The following is a 12,941-nucleotide window of genomic DNA, read 5'->3' as shown; positions in this document are numbered from 1 at the left end:
ATTTATTTTAAATTTTCAACGATCATCCTCCAATATTAAAAAAAAAAAAAACACACACACACAAAGCATATTATTTCTCTATTTTTATGATGTATAAATATAATTCAATAAAAAAAATGCTATTAACTATATAATTATTTTCTCTTAAAATCAAAATTAATTTACATATAAAATAACATATAAAATTAATATAAATTGAAAAAATAAACATAAAATATTAGATAATCTAAGACAAATATAATATACACTGAAATTATATTAAATTGATAAATTTAAAATATGAAACAAGAACATATAAAATTAAAATCTGATACCATGTGAATGTTTGATTAATCCACCACACCTAAATGGTGTGAAAGTTATCTTATTTATAATCAAATGAATTATATGAAAATAGTAATAAATGGAAATAACAATAAATGGAAAGATACCTATGATAATAAGGCAAATATCTAATATTTGTCTTATAATAAAATATCAAATATAATATATATGGTAAACTATAATTTATTACTAAATATCCTGAACAAACGGGATCGAGAAAAAGAAAAAGGTAGACGAAAATGAGAATCGAAGGACGAATTAGTAGTACAAATCCTCTTGAAGATGTGTCCTTCTGCCATGGCAGCATGAGTGCAACTCCTTGGACGTCACGAAACAAGGGTTGCGTATGGTACTCTTCTGCAGAATCACAATGAAGATGAACCCAGGTTTGGCTTAAACTTTAATGACAAGAGAAGGCCATGAGCACTTGGCTACTCTTTATTCAACTCTACTGCTCTAATAACTTTGGTCATTAAAAACTGCCTGTGTTCCTCGCTCGCAGCTCCCCGTGCTGCTACCTGCATCGTTTCACAGTCGTACTCTCTCATGTGTACATGTACTTTCCTTCGTTGGTGATTTTAGGCATGACTTACTTGTCTCTACTCTAAGCTAAGTTCTAAAATTTCGTATAGCTTCTACAATAGGTTTAAAAGGGTTAGGTTCATATTTTAAAATCTATTAAACAATGTTCAAAAGGGATATGTTTTGTGAGATCTCATATCAATTGGAAAGAAGAACACAACATTCTTTATAAGGGTGTGAAATGTTAAACGTAGAATAGATCATATATGTATATAGTAAAATAATCTGGTGGTTTACTATTTTTGTTACCAAATCTATGATTTACTGGTTTGTTAGATTTCATAGTTTTGTTACCAAATCTATGACTTCATGGTTTGTTACTCCATCTATGATTTAGAATGTAATTTTCATTATACACATCTATAAATACATGAGGACGTGACCCTAGGTGAGGTCAATGTGTCGTTCAACCTAACATGGAAAACTCCCCTAGTAGACGTGTTTTAAAACCATGAGGTTATCGATGATACGTAACGAGCCAAAGCGGACAATATCTACTAGTGATGGTCTTGGGCTGTTACAAATAGTATTAAAACCAGACACCAAACGGTGTGCCAACGAGAACACCGGCCCCCCAGGAGGTGGATTGTGAGATCCCACATCGGTTGGAGAGGAGAACGAAACATTTCTTATAAGAGTGGAAACTTCTCCCTAACAGACACGTTTTAAAACCATGAGGCTGACAGTGATGTGTAACGGGTCAAAGCGGACAATATCTACTAGTGGTGGTCTCGGGCTGTTATAAATGGTATTAGAGTCAGACACATGGCAGTGTACCAGTGAAGACACTAGCCTCCAAGGATGGGGGATTGTGAAATTCCATATCGGTTGGAGAGGAAAACTAAGCATTGCTTGTAAGAACGTAGAAACCTCTCCCTAACATGCGCATTTTAAAACCATAAGACTGATGACAATACGTAACAGGCCAAAGCGAATAATATCTACTAGCGGTGGTATCAGATTGCTACAAATGGTATAAGAGCCAAACACCGGGTGGTGTGCCCACGAATACGTTAGTCCTCTAAGGGGGGATTGTGAGATCCCACATCAATTGGAGAGGAGAACGAAACATTCCTTATAATTGTGTGAAAACTTCTCTCTAGCAGATGCATTTTAAAACCATGAAGCTGATGGCAATACGTAACAGACTAAAATAGACAATATCTACTAGAAGTGGTCTCGGGTGTTACATGTTCATAGTTTAAAATCCAAACTAAAAAGTGGATTCTGATGATTGTGTCCATCAATATACATTTATAACACTTACAGCCCAAACAGTGAACAAGAAGGATATAGCATTTATTAGAAGACATGGTGCTGTTGCAAACAATTTAAAATGAGGTCAAAGCTAATTCAACCAACCAGGAAGGAAACTCAAATTACATTGGCCTAATTGAAACAAAGCAAACACACCAAGAAAAGGGCTGTTATCATACAGAGGTGGCTTTGGATAACAAGTTTTCGACAGCTTCTTTCGTTGGTAGAGCGGGGATGGCTCCTCTCTCCATCACGGTGAGGGCACCGCACGCATTTGCAAAGCGTAGAGCGTCTCGGAGCCGTTGCTCGTCCTGCCAGAAGGAAACTCTTTTATGTGAATATGATGAACCAGTATGTAGGAGTAAAAGACATCATCATTTTGATGCATTAGGCGAGAACAAATGGAACCTGAAAGATGCTCAAATCAGAAGCTAAGCCGAACAATATCCCGCTCACGAATGCATCGCCTGCACCGGTTGTGTCGACCGAGTTGGATTTGATACCAGCAACCCTGCCTCGAAATTTCTGTATAGGACATTGTCATATGAGAAAGAATGACTATATAGGAAGTTTTGAGTTCAAACTTAAACGATCTATGGTCGAAGAATGAGACCACAAGAAAAGGAAAGATCGAACGAATTCCTAAAACGCTTACTTGAGTATAATATCTACAGCCGTGTGGCCCTTCGGTCACAATTAAAAGCTTGAAATTCGGACGAAAAAGCTTTTTCAACACTACGTTATCATCGTAGGGATCGTCTCCACCAGTCAAGAAAGTAATTTCATCCTCACTTATCTGCATAAATTTTACCAGAGAATGAAAAGAATGCTATACAATTTTCACACTTAAACAGTCCAATCCTATCGCTAACAGATATTGTCTGCTTTGACCCGTTACGTATCACCCTTAGCCTCACGGTTTTAAAACGCGTCTGTTAGAGAGAGGTTTCCACACCCTTATAAAGGGTACTTTGTTCCCCTCTCTAACCAATGTGAGATTGATATTCTCCACTTTGGTCCGTTATGTATTGTCGTAGCCTCACAGTTTTAAAATGCGTTTACTAGGGAGAGGTTTCCACTCCCTTATAAGGAGTGTTTCGTTCCCCTGTTCCCCTTTCCAACCGAGGAGGGATCTCACATAAGCAGGTACCAAAATGCTTCATAAACAAACACTATACCTTAACAATGTCAGCTTGATCCCAGATGCTCATGATGCCATCCCGAGCCGCCTCCGGTGAAGGCCACAAAGCCAATCTCAAGTTGGGATCATAAGAGAGAAGGCAGCCAGATTTTCTTGCAAGTTTCAGTGCAGCTAGATGAGCTGACTTGCTTGGTTCATCAATCAAACTAATTGATCCATAATGGAAGATCTTCGCCTGAATCAAAACGATTTCAAATTTGCAAGAAATATCAGCAAAAAAGTGTAGTGAACGGAACACGAGCTCTAGAGAAGAACACGAGACTTGCCTGCTCAATAACTTTAACCTCGAGTTCACGTTCGGTGAGAAGCATATCAGCACTTGGGTGGCGAAAGAAAAGAAATTCACGTTCGCCATCTGCTCGAAGCGTGACGAATGCCAGAGCTGTCCTTGCTTTCGAGTCAAACCGCACTCCAGAACAATCCACATTGTTTTGTTTCAAAACGTCTACCAACATATATCCAAACTCATCATCACCTACCTATAACATAACGAAAAATGGAGGCAACCGCCTTCGAACTATCAAAAACGTTCGAGGATTCAACAGTTTGATTGAATGTGAAGAGTTTAAGTGTGTGAAATTGGACCTTGCCAATGAAAGCTGAGGAGCCACCAAGCCTTGACATGCCAACAGCCACATTTGCAGGAGCACCACCAGGGGCTTTCTTGAAAGCCGGAGCTTCAGCAAGTGAAACTCCACCTACTGTTGGCACAAAATCTATCAAAACTTCCCCAAAGCAAACTACAAGGGAGTCTTTAGCTTCACATTTCCCTTCAAATCCTTTGGAAAGATCCTTAATCATACCTGTAAAAGCCAATCTCCTTGAAATCAACACTCAGAACAACATTTTTACCGTCCAAGCACACCGCTAACAGATATTGTTCTCTTTGGGCTTCCCCTCAAGGTTTTTAAAACACATCTGCAAGGGAGAGGTTTTCATACTCTTATAAGGAATGTTTCATTCTATTCTCCGACCGATGTGAGATCTCACAATCCACCCCTTTGGGGGCAGCGTCCTCGTTGGCACACTGCTCGGTGTCTGGCTCTAAGAGGTTTTCATACTCTTATAAGGAATGTTTCATTCTCCTCTCCAACCGATGTGAGATCTCACAATCCACCCCCTTTGGGGGCCAGCATCCTCGCTGGCACACTGCTCGGTGTCTAGCTCTAATACCATGTTACAACCTACCGCTAGCAAATATTGTCCTCTTTGAGTTTTCCATTTCAGGCTTCCCCTCAAGATTTTTAAAACACGTTTGTTAGGAGAGGATTACACACCCTTGTAAGAAATGTTTCGTTCTCCTCTCCAACCGATGTGGGATCTCACAATCCACCTCCCTTGAGGCCAGCGTCCTCGCTGGCACATCGCTCGGTGTCTGGCTCTAATATCATGTTAGAACCCATCGCTAGCAAATATTGTCCTCCTTAGGCTTTCCCTTTTAGGCTTCCCCTCAAGGTTTTTAAAACATGCGGAATGTTTCGTTCTCCTCTCCAACTAATGTGGGAACTCACAATCCACTCCCTTGGGGGCCAGTGTCCTCACTGGCACACCGCTTGGTGTCTGGCTTTAATACCATGTTACTGCCCACCGCTAGCCGATATTGTCCTCTTGAGCTTTCCCTTTCGGGTTTCCCCTCAAGTTTTTTAAAACACGTCTGGGGAGAGGCTTCCACACCCCTATAAGGATTGTTTCATTCTCCTCTCCAACCGATGTGAAATCTCACCAAACATCTCATATTTTCTTCAAATTCTTTGGTTTCAAGTCACAAATCAATAAATGATCTATAAAAAGAATTTACGTTAGAACATTGATAGCCAGAGCAATTTTGAATTTACACTCAAAGCAAAATCTCTACACTAATCAGAAACTCTTCTATTATCTTCTTCTTCACGCAACCACATTGAATTAGAGACAAATAGAATCAAAAGAATGAGAATCATGGGATAATCAACAACAAACGAATCTCAAATCTCAGCAAAGCTAAAAGAAACAATGAAAACCCATTAAGAATCAAACAAGTATAACAACAAAATGTCGAGAAATCCAATGACAAGCAAAACAAAAAACAAAAAAACATTTGACAAAAGACTCCGGAAAGATTCAAAGCATGATTCCAAAACGAAAACGAAAAACAAAACAGACCCAGATCAAATCGAGAAGAAAATGAAATGAAAGATCATAAAGAACAGTGTTTGAGCTGAACCCAGAAGAGGGAATCGAGAAATGAACTAAAAAAAAAAAAGAACCCAAATCGGATCAAATCGAAAACATACCAGGGGAGAGAGAATTGGCCATTGTTGGGAGTTACAGAGAGATTGAATGAAGGGAAGAGTGGAAGAAGAATTGCAGAAGAAGGAACAGAGAGGGAGTTTGGTTTGGTTTGGTTTGGTTTGGTTCGATTAGAGGAGAAGGAATGGGAGAAGAAGATGTGAAAATGGTTAAAGAAGGGTAGAAGGTGATGATGGGCAGAAAAAGTGGGCACCCACAGACAAAATTTTACCGCGGGATTCTTCTTCATTGACTTTTTTTACCTCCTTGTTTTTCTACACCGGCTTTCTTTGTGTTACTTCTTTTGCCTTTATTTATTTATTGTTAAACGGTAAATTTGGTTTTCATACTTGGAAACAACATTAAAATTCAGTAAATCTTGTGAGAAAATTTACAATTGGGTAAAATATCTATTTTTTATTTTTTAATTAACTTTAAAAATTAATTTAAATATATGTTTTGAAAAATTATCTTTCTAATAGTTTTAAATTAATCTAATTTTAGGAAACTCATATTTAAACTCAATGCACCTCGTAACCCAATTCAAATGGAGTTGATTAAACTTTTTAGGTTATCGAATTATGTGAACCCTTTTCAATTAGATTGTAATTAAATTGTTGCCTATAATAATATTTAAATTACTTCATAATTTCAAATTTTCTAAAATTTAAAATATATATTCTAAGTAAATAAATTTAATTTTTTAAAATAAAGAAATTAGAAACATAATATATTCAATAAATGAACACGTTACACATAAATAAATTCCTTAATTTAGGGATTCCATTGCAAAAATTAATGTTAAGATTCTTTATAAAAAGTTAGTGTCCATATATTTTTTTAAAAAATAAACAACAATAAAAATGAAGCCCAACTTTGTTTATTTTTTATTTTTAATTTTAAATGGGAATTTGAATACTTATCGAAAATGTAAAACTTACCATAAATTTAGTAATATTTTATATGATTAAAATATACTTTTTAAAAAATTAAAGACTAAATTATTAAAAAAAAAAATTACATTTTCACTTTGCATTATGGGTAATTTTTTTTAAATGTTTTATTAATACAATTTCGAAAATTTTATTAATATTCTTAATTTAAAAAAAAAAAAAAACTAAAGAGAAACCATAAAATTGTTTTTAAAATTTAAAAAACATTTTAATGTTAAAATCATAATAAAAAAATTAATTTTCAGTTGATACTATAAAATATATATTTTTATTAATTTAGTCAAATTTAAATTTTAATAAAATATATATTTTCAGCCTCACTTGAAACAGTTTTGCCCGAGTTGGAAGGAAATCTCTACCAAGAAAAATTAGTATTAGTGTAATTATTATTATTATTTAATTTTCTATTTAGAGTCGGCGAACCGGCAATTGTACGTACGTGTATTGAAAAAGTAGAGTGCATACGTGGCAGGCGCGAAGTCCCAACTATATATATATTCTTTTCCTTTTCTCTGTTACAGACAGTGGATTGATCGCTTCCAACGTTCATATTCCTCGTCGTCAATGGCTTCCCCCTTCCTCGGCCTCCACAATCTCCTCTCTTCCCCGCTAACAAGACGATGTTCATTCCCGTTTTCTTCCAATGGAGCTTCTTCTCAAGCAATTCCTCCTTCTACAGCTTTTGTTTCATCTCCTCGAATTGCATCTCACTCTATCGCTGTCAAGGCATCTTCGTCTTCTTCCTCCTCCTCCTCTTCTTCTCCTGCAATTGTTGCGGAGCCTTCAGGTGTGAAGGTAACTATCACGCTCGATCACTCTCTGTCTCTCTCTCTCTCTCTCTCTCTTATTTGTTCTCTTTCTCAATGAGCGCTTATTGCACGTTTTTTTTTTTTTTTTGTTTTTACTTGTTATCATTGTGATTTGTTGTTGCTGGATGAGAATTTTATTTTGATTCATGGATTTTGTGTGTTTGTGTTTTGGTTTGCATTGCTGTTGATGTTGATTACATGATGTGTATGTTGGCTTTCCAGATTGATTTCATTCCGACAAAGCCGATTGAAGGCCAGAAAACTGGAACCAGTGGTCTCCGGAAGAAGGTGGCATATTTTAAAGGATATTAGCGCGTGAATTTCGATGATTATTGATTTACTGTTAAAAAAAATTAAAGAAGCCGAAGGAGAGGATGGTAAAATTCCGTATAACGAGTTCTGTATGAGCACTGGAAGTTTCTAATTTGAAGCGAGTTCGTTAATGGATTGATAATGTGGATGAACTTGTACCATCTGCCGTGGTTGTTCAATGGCGGGAAAACGGCCAACAAGCGGTTTAATGAACCATTGCTGTTCTTGTTTTTAGAATTTAGTCTTCGATGTATTGATGTAGTGCTTATTGAATTATCCCTGCCCTTTATCATATTCTTGGGATTTTTGTGGCATTGTGCCTTCACTCACAACTCACTTTGTTAATTTACATGTCTTTTAGGTGAAACTATTTAAGCAGGAAAATTACCTTGCAAATTGGATCCAGGTTTGAATGTTTGCATTCTGCAGGCAATGTTAATCTATGATATCTCATCATGAGATTGAAGTTTGTGCTACTTGAGCATTTTGCTTCTGCAGGCATTGTTCAATTCTTTGCCACTAGTGGATTACAAAAATGGGCTGTTGGTTTTAGGAGGCGATGGTCGCTATTTTAATAAAGAAGCTGCGCAGGTCTCTTCTGGAGCTGTTTCTTCTTGATTGTAGTTTAGTTTCCTTAGAACTTATCAATTAATTTTCGCAGATGTATTGCAGATTATCATCAAAATTGCTGCAGGAAACGGTGTTGGGAAAATATTGGTCGGGAAGTAAGTAGACCTACCTTTGAGTAATTTCCACATACTATGACCTTTTCTTGTATTTTGGAGTTCTGTATTGTAAAGTTAACCCAGCAATTCTCTTGTTTTATACATGCATGTATCGAGTATGTTTTGGTATGGGTCACTAAATGTGCATGCTTTCTGTTTCCCCTATCATGGCTAAACTCATGGATGCTTGTTTTCACTTTTGTTTTTTAAAAAGAGAATACTCAGTAATCATGAAAAGATAATAAAAAAAAATTAAGGGAAGATACCCTACGTAACCAAACCCCATGGAGCTGTTTAGCAATTTATTTTGCAAAATAGATTTTGAGAAATTATTTATAGAACTGTGAATAAATATCTTGTGGAGGTTGAGATTATTGTGCGCTTGAAATTTTTGTTTTTTCAATGGTAGTAAAGCTAAACGATTTTAGCTTTGGATTTAAGGAAGTGCCTAGTAAGCATAGTCATATACCGTAAAGGAAGGCTGACATGGTAGTATGTGATCAGAGACATCAAGTGGACAGTCTACCATAAATTGGCAGAAAAAGGGTGTTTGAGGAACATGTGAGCTTATATTTCTTTGCTTGCATTAGCAGCATTGGTTGGGACAGGTTGAATGCTTGTGGCTTTGAGTTCTTTGACCAACACCAAATCCCCCAACACTGAACTCCATCAGAAGGATTTCACCTTGTTTTGGGCATTTAACTATCCAGATGGCTGTACAAGGGCCAAAAGACCAGAATCAAGTATGTGGTTTCTGCTATTAACAATAATAATTAAGCTAGCCTCTTCAATGGCTCAATCGTGAATATAAATCTCAACAATGAGTCATTTGGCTTCTAGTGGAGGCACAACTCAAACAGTCTAGTCTAGGGATTATCATGATTGAAGTGTTAGGAGTCCCACCAAATGTTCTTCAAATGACGTTCCTTATTTTTTTGAACCAGAAATGAGACTTTCCATTGAAGAAATGAAAAGAGACTAATGCTAAAAAATACGAACTCCACAAGGTAGCAACATATTATAAAGGAAAGTTATGGAGGAGATATAAAAGCATGCCAATAAGGTAGCAACATATTATAAAGGAAAGTTATGGAGGAGATATAAAAGCATGCCAATTTAAATTAGTATCAAATAAGTAAGGCTTCGATAGATAACATCATGAAGATGCCTTCAAATAAGTAAGGCTGCTTGTCTTTGAAGATTCTTTGATTCCTTTCCATCCATATTTCCGAAGAATTCGCCACATTAACTCGCACAAAATTGGGTTCAGAATTGTGCAAATTTTTCAGAAAGGAAATCTTATGATATGTTGGGAATTTCTTATGATAACCATCCACATCTAAAGCGTATCTTAATGCCTGAAAATTGGGTAGGATATAATATAAGGATTATGTTGCCCCCAATTTTTATGAAATACAAGAGGGTAGGATGTAATGTAAGGATTATGTTGCCCCCAACTTTTATGAAATACAAAATGCTCATTAAATAATATGAAACTAATCTTCACTTCGACAACTCAAGATATTCAAATACATTTGTACGTTCTCTTATAGATATAGCATAGTAATTGAAGTCTCATTCATCTTATTATTATTGATTTAAAATATAAATAAAAAAAATACAATTAGAGATTCGGTGAGATTATCAAATTTTTAAGATACTTATTTTGGATGAGCCGAGCTAATGGGATGAAAAGGGGAAAACACTGTCCTTTAAAATTCCCAAGAAGGTAAAATTATGTGGAAGGTCCCTCATGGCAGGGTTAATACCTTGGATCAAGTTCAGAGGAGTTCATCTCACTTGATAGGCCTTCAATGTTGTATCCTTTGTAGGGAGAGGATCTTGATCATCTCCTGTGGACTTGTGAGCTCACTCAGTGTGGAGCTGTTTTCTCGAGACATTCGACTTTAGCATGGTTCAGCCTAAATGGTATAGTTCTATGGTGGAGAAGTTTCTTCTTTGTCCTCCCTTTCATGGAAAGAGTTGTAGAGGATTGAGAATCTGTGGGTTGAGATGTGGTCCTTGGTTAGGTTTCACATCTATCTTTGGGGCCTCGGTGTGTATTGCTTTTCGTAATCATCCTTGTAACCAATTTTCTTTGAGATCATTGAGACTATAATTTGTGAGGGGGAATATAATTTTTGCCGAGAGGGAGCCAGTGTTTGATTGTGATTCTCTTGAATTTTTATTTGTAAACCTGAAATTAAAAAAAACTATTGTTTTTAGCTAATACCAGTAGCCAGATGAATGCAATGATGGCTATGACACTTTTATTTGGGCATTACAAAAAGTTAAATATAATAGAATGTGTGTGAAATAGAATGAAATTTATATGATACAGGGAAGGTATTTTGTCCACTCCAGCTGTCTCTGCTGTAATACGAAGGAGGAAGGCAAGTTTGTTCTATAGGGTTATGAAATGATCAAGCATTTTGGTGTGACATTTAATTTTCTCCTTTGCCTTCTGCATTATTCTGTGTTTAATTCTCACAGGCCAATGGAGGATTTATAATGAGTGCAAGTCACAATCCTGGTGGGCCTGAATATGACTGGGGTATTAAGGTAAATTTTCCTTGTTCATTTTTGTACTGTGCTATATCTTTAGTTAAACTGAATTGTTGGTCAAAATGCAACTTTTAAATGAAGCTTATTTTTTTGGTCGCAAAAATCATGATGTTAGTGGAACATTTTGATCTTATCTTATCCACGAAAATTAGTATAGGTAGTTGTAAGATTGTAATCTGACTTAATTGTATTGACTTTTCAGTTTAATTATAGCAGTGGGCAGCCTGCACCTGAATCAATTACAGACAAAATATATGGAAACACTCTTTCTGTAAGTATATGTTTCTGCCTTCGTGATTGGTTCATTTATTTAGATTTTTTTGGTCAAGTATCTTGTCTGCTTTCTAATTGATCAATTATCCTGTTATATGCTTATTGCATTCAATGTCTTGTACACTTTTTATCCTCTTGTTGTTTAGATTAAAGTTCTCCTTGAGCCATTTCGGTCCTTCTCTAGTAAGCTCCCAATTTGTTTGTTTGGTCTCCTCTTTCAGCTTTGTTGCCATCTCTTACTTTCTTCACTTCCTGATGGAAATAAAAATCTCAAATAACATTCGCTTCTTTTCTTTGGTTGGTTGCTTCGGGAAATATTAACTTTTGACGTCTTGCAAAAAGCCTCCTGTCATGGCATTGGCCTGAACTGGTGTGCTTTGTGTTGGAGCAAAGTTGAGGATCTTCATTTACTGTGGTTGTCCTTTTTCCACTAGAGTGTGGAGGTGTTTTTGGTTGGGATAAGTTTTACCATTTTCTTTTGCTGGGGTTGGATATTCGTGAAATGTTGGAGGAGGACACGTTGGACCTGATCTCCTTTCAGAGGGAGGGGTTTTGTTAATTTGCAGTTTTGTGGTTTATTAGGCTGGAAAGGAAGAGAAGAGTTTCTCAATTATGAAGGACACTTGCATAGTTGCTGGTGCAGACAATTGATTTCTAGGGTAAAAAACATATTTCATCCCCAAAGAAACTATTCAGTCCCTAAACTTTTGTATGCAGTATGAGAACCAAGTATGTTTTAGACCTAATTATTTTAAAAAAAAAAACTCATTATATTGATTTGAGAAGACAATAGGAGAAGAATAGTGCTGGGTCCAACAATGATGGTGAAAACGAGTTAATCAATTGGCATATGCCATAAACAAGGATCATTTTGAAACTCTTTTATTATTGATATTAACTTCTGACCGCATGCCTTTTTTTCTTTGATGGTCAATAAATTACTTAACTAGGACTTGTATGTGTCCCTATCTTCTCGTTTATAAAGCCTTCTTTTCTTTTTATAAGGAAAACAAAGTGATGTTACTGAATACATTAGATTCCAGAATATTGCATTTTAACCCATGGCTTTTCCTATTTGATTTCATGTTTATCACTCTAGCATCAGTGTAACTCTTATATTGGCGACCCCCTTTACTATCTTATGAGGTTGTATTTGTGCAAGTATTTTGCAGATATCTGAAATAAAATTTGCCGATATTCCTGATGTTGACCTCTCTCGCCTTGGAGAAATTAAGTATGGGAACTTCAGTGTTGAAGTTGTACATCCTGTTTCTGACTATTTGGAGCTGATGGAGGTGATTGATACCCTCGCACACACCACAAAAATGAAAAGGAAAAAGAAAACATGAAATATTTAAATATTAAATATGATTATTCCCGAGGATTAACAGAAAGATATGGATCTTCTGCAGAATGTATTTGATTTTCCACTCATAAAAAAACTGCTGTCACGTTCAGATTTCAGGTTAGAGTTTTTAGTTTAATGCCTATAATAAGTCTTGGTGGCGTGTTGGTATCTTTCCAAAATTAAACAATTTTCTATCCCACAGAACGCTGGGCTCGGCCTGGAGCTGACAAAATGTCAGTGGTGCTGACAGGTTTTGAATGTGTGACATTGACATTACCAGACTTTAGAGCCAATTGCACTGATATTTTTTTTTTTTTTTTTATT

The 12,941-nt window shown here is 36.1% G+C and overlaps 2 protein-coding genes and 1 long non-coding RNA gene across 5 annotated transcripts in view; 2 read left to right on the top strand and 1 right to left on the bottom strand.

Annotated features, from left to right (window-relative positions):
- Window positions 1-2,184: 2,184 nt before the first annotated feature.
- On the bottom strand, window positions 2,185-5,786 carry LOC111490891 (probable fructokinase-7). The gene is made up of 7 exons (XM_023139541.1): window positions 5,638-5,786; window positions 3,950-4,167; window positions 3,631-3,843; window positions 3,342-3,539; window positions 2,819-2,959; window positions 2,572-2,688; window positions 2,185-2,474 (listed from the first exon to the last, which is right to left on the bottom strand). Exons 1-7 carry the CDS (start codon window positions 5,657-5,659, stop codon window positions 2,337-2,339), a joined length of 1,047 nt encoding a protein of 348 aa, XP_022995309.1. The 5' UTR covers window positions 5,660-5,786; the 3' UTR covers window positions 2,185-2,336.
- A 1,321-nt stretch (window positions 5,787-7,107) lies between these two features.
- Window positions 7,108-12,941, top strand: part of LOC111490889 (phosphoglucomutase, chloroplastic-like) — a 12,033-nt gene continuing 6,199 nt past the window's right edge. For all 3 annotated transcript variants that reach the window (XR_002719637.1, XR_002719636.1, XM_023139538.1), the window contains exons 1-10: window positions 7,108-7,380; window positions 7,617-7,682; window positions 8,068-8,112; window positions 8,205-8,297; window positions 8,379-8,431; window positions 10,773-10,824; window positions 10,925-10,993; window positions 11,199-11,267; window positions 12,442-12,564; window positions 12,682-12,734. Coding sequence is in view for 1 of the 3 variants with exons in the window: in XM_023139538.1 (XP_022995306.1) it covers window positions 7,150-7,380; window positions 7,617-7,682; window positions 8,068-8,112; window positions 8,205-8,297; window positions 8,379-8,431; window positions 10,773-10,824; window positions 10,925-10,993; window positions 11,199-11,267; window positions 12,442-12,564; window positions 12,682-12,734 (854 nt within the window). In the remaining 2 variants the exon portion in view is untranslated. The remainder of the gene's footprint in view (window positions 7,381-7,616; window positions 7,683-8,067; window positions 8,113-8,204; window positions 8,298-8,378; window positions 8,432-10,772; window positions 10,825-10,924; window positions 10,994-11,198; window positions 11,268-12,441; window positions 12,565-12,681; window positions 12,735-12,941) is intronic.
- On the top strand, window positions 8,438-10,041 carry LOC111490893. The gene is made up of 2 exons (XR_002719638.1): window positions 8,438-9,438; window positions 9,495-10,041. It is a non-coding gene; the product is annotated as an uncharacterized LOC111490893 (long non-coding RNA).

The sequence above is a fragment of the Cucurbita maxima genome, unplaced genomic scaffold (assembly GCF_002738345.1).
Source record: "Cucurbita maxima cultivar Rimu unplaced genomic scaffold, Cmax_1.0 Cma_Scf00016, whole genome shotgun sequence".
Taxonomy (NCBI): domain Eukaryota; kingdom Viridiplantae; phylum Streptophyta; class Magnoliopsida; order Cucurbitales; family Cucurbitaceae; genus Cucurbita; species Cucurbita maxima.
This window is presented reverse-complemented; position numbering and strand designations above follow the sequence as displayed.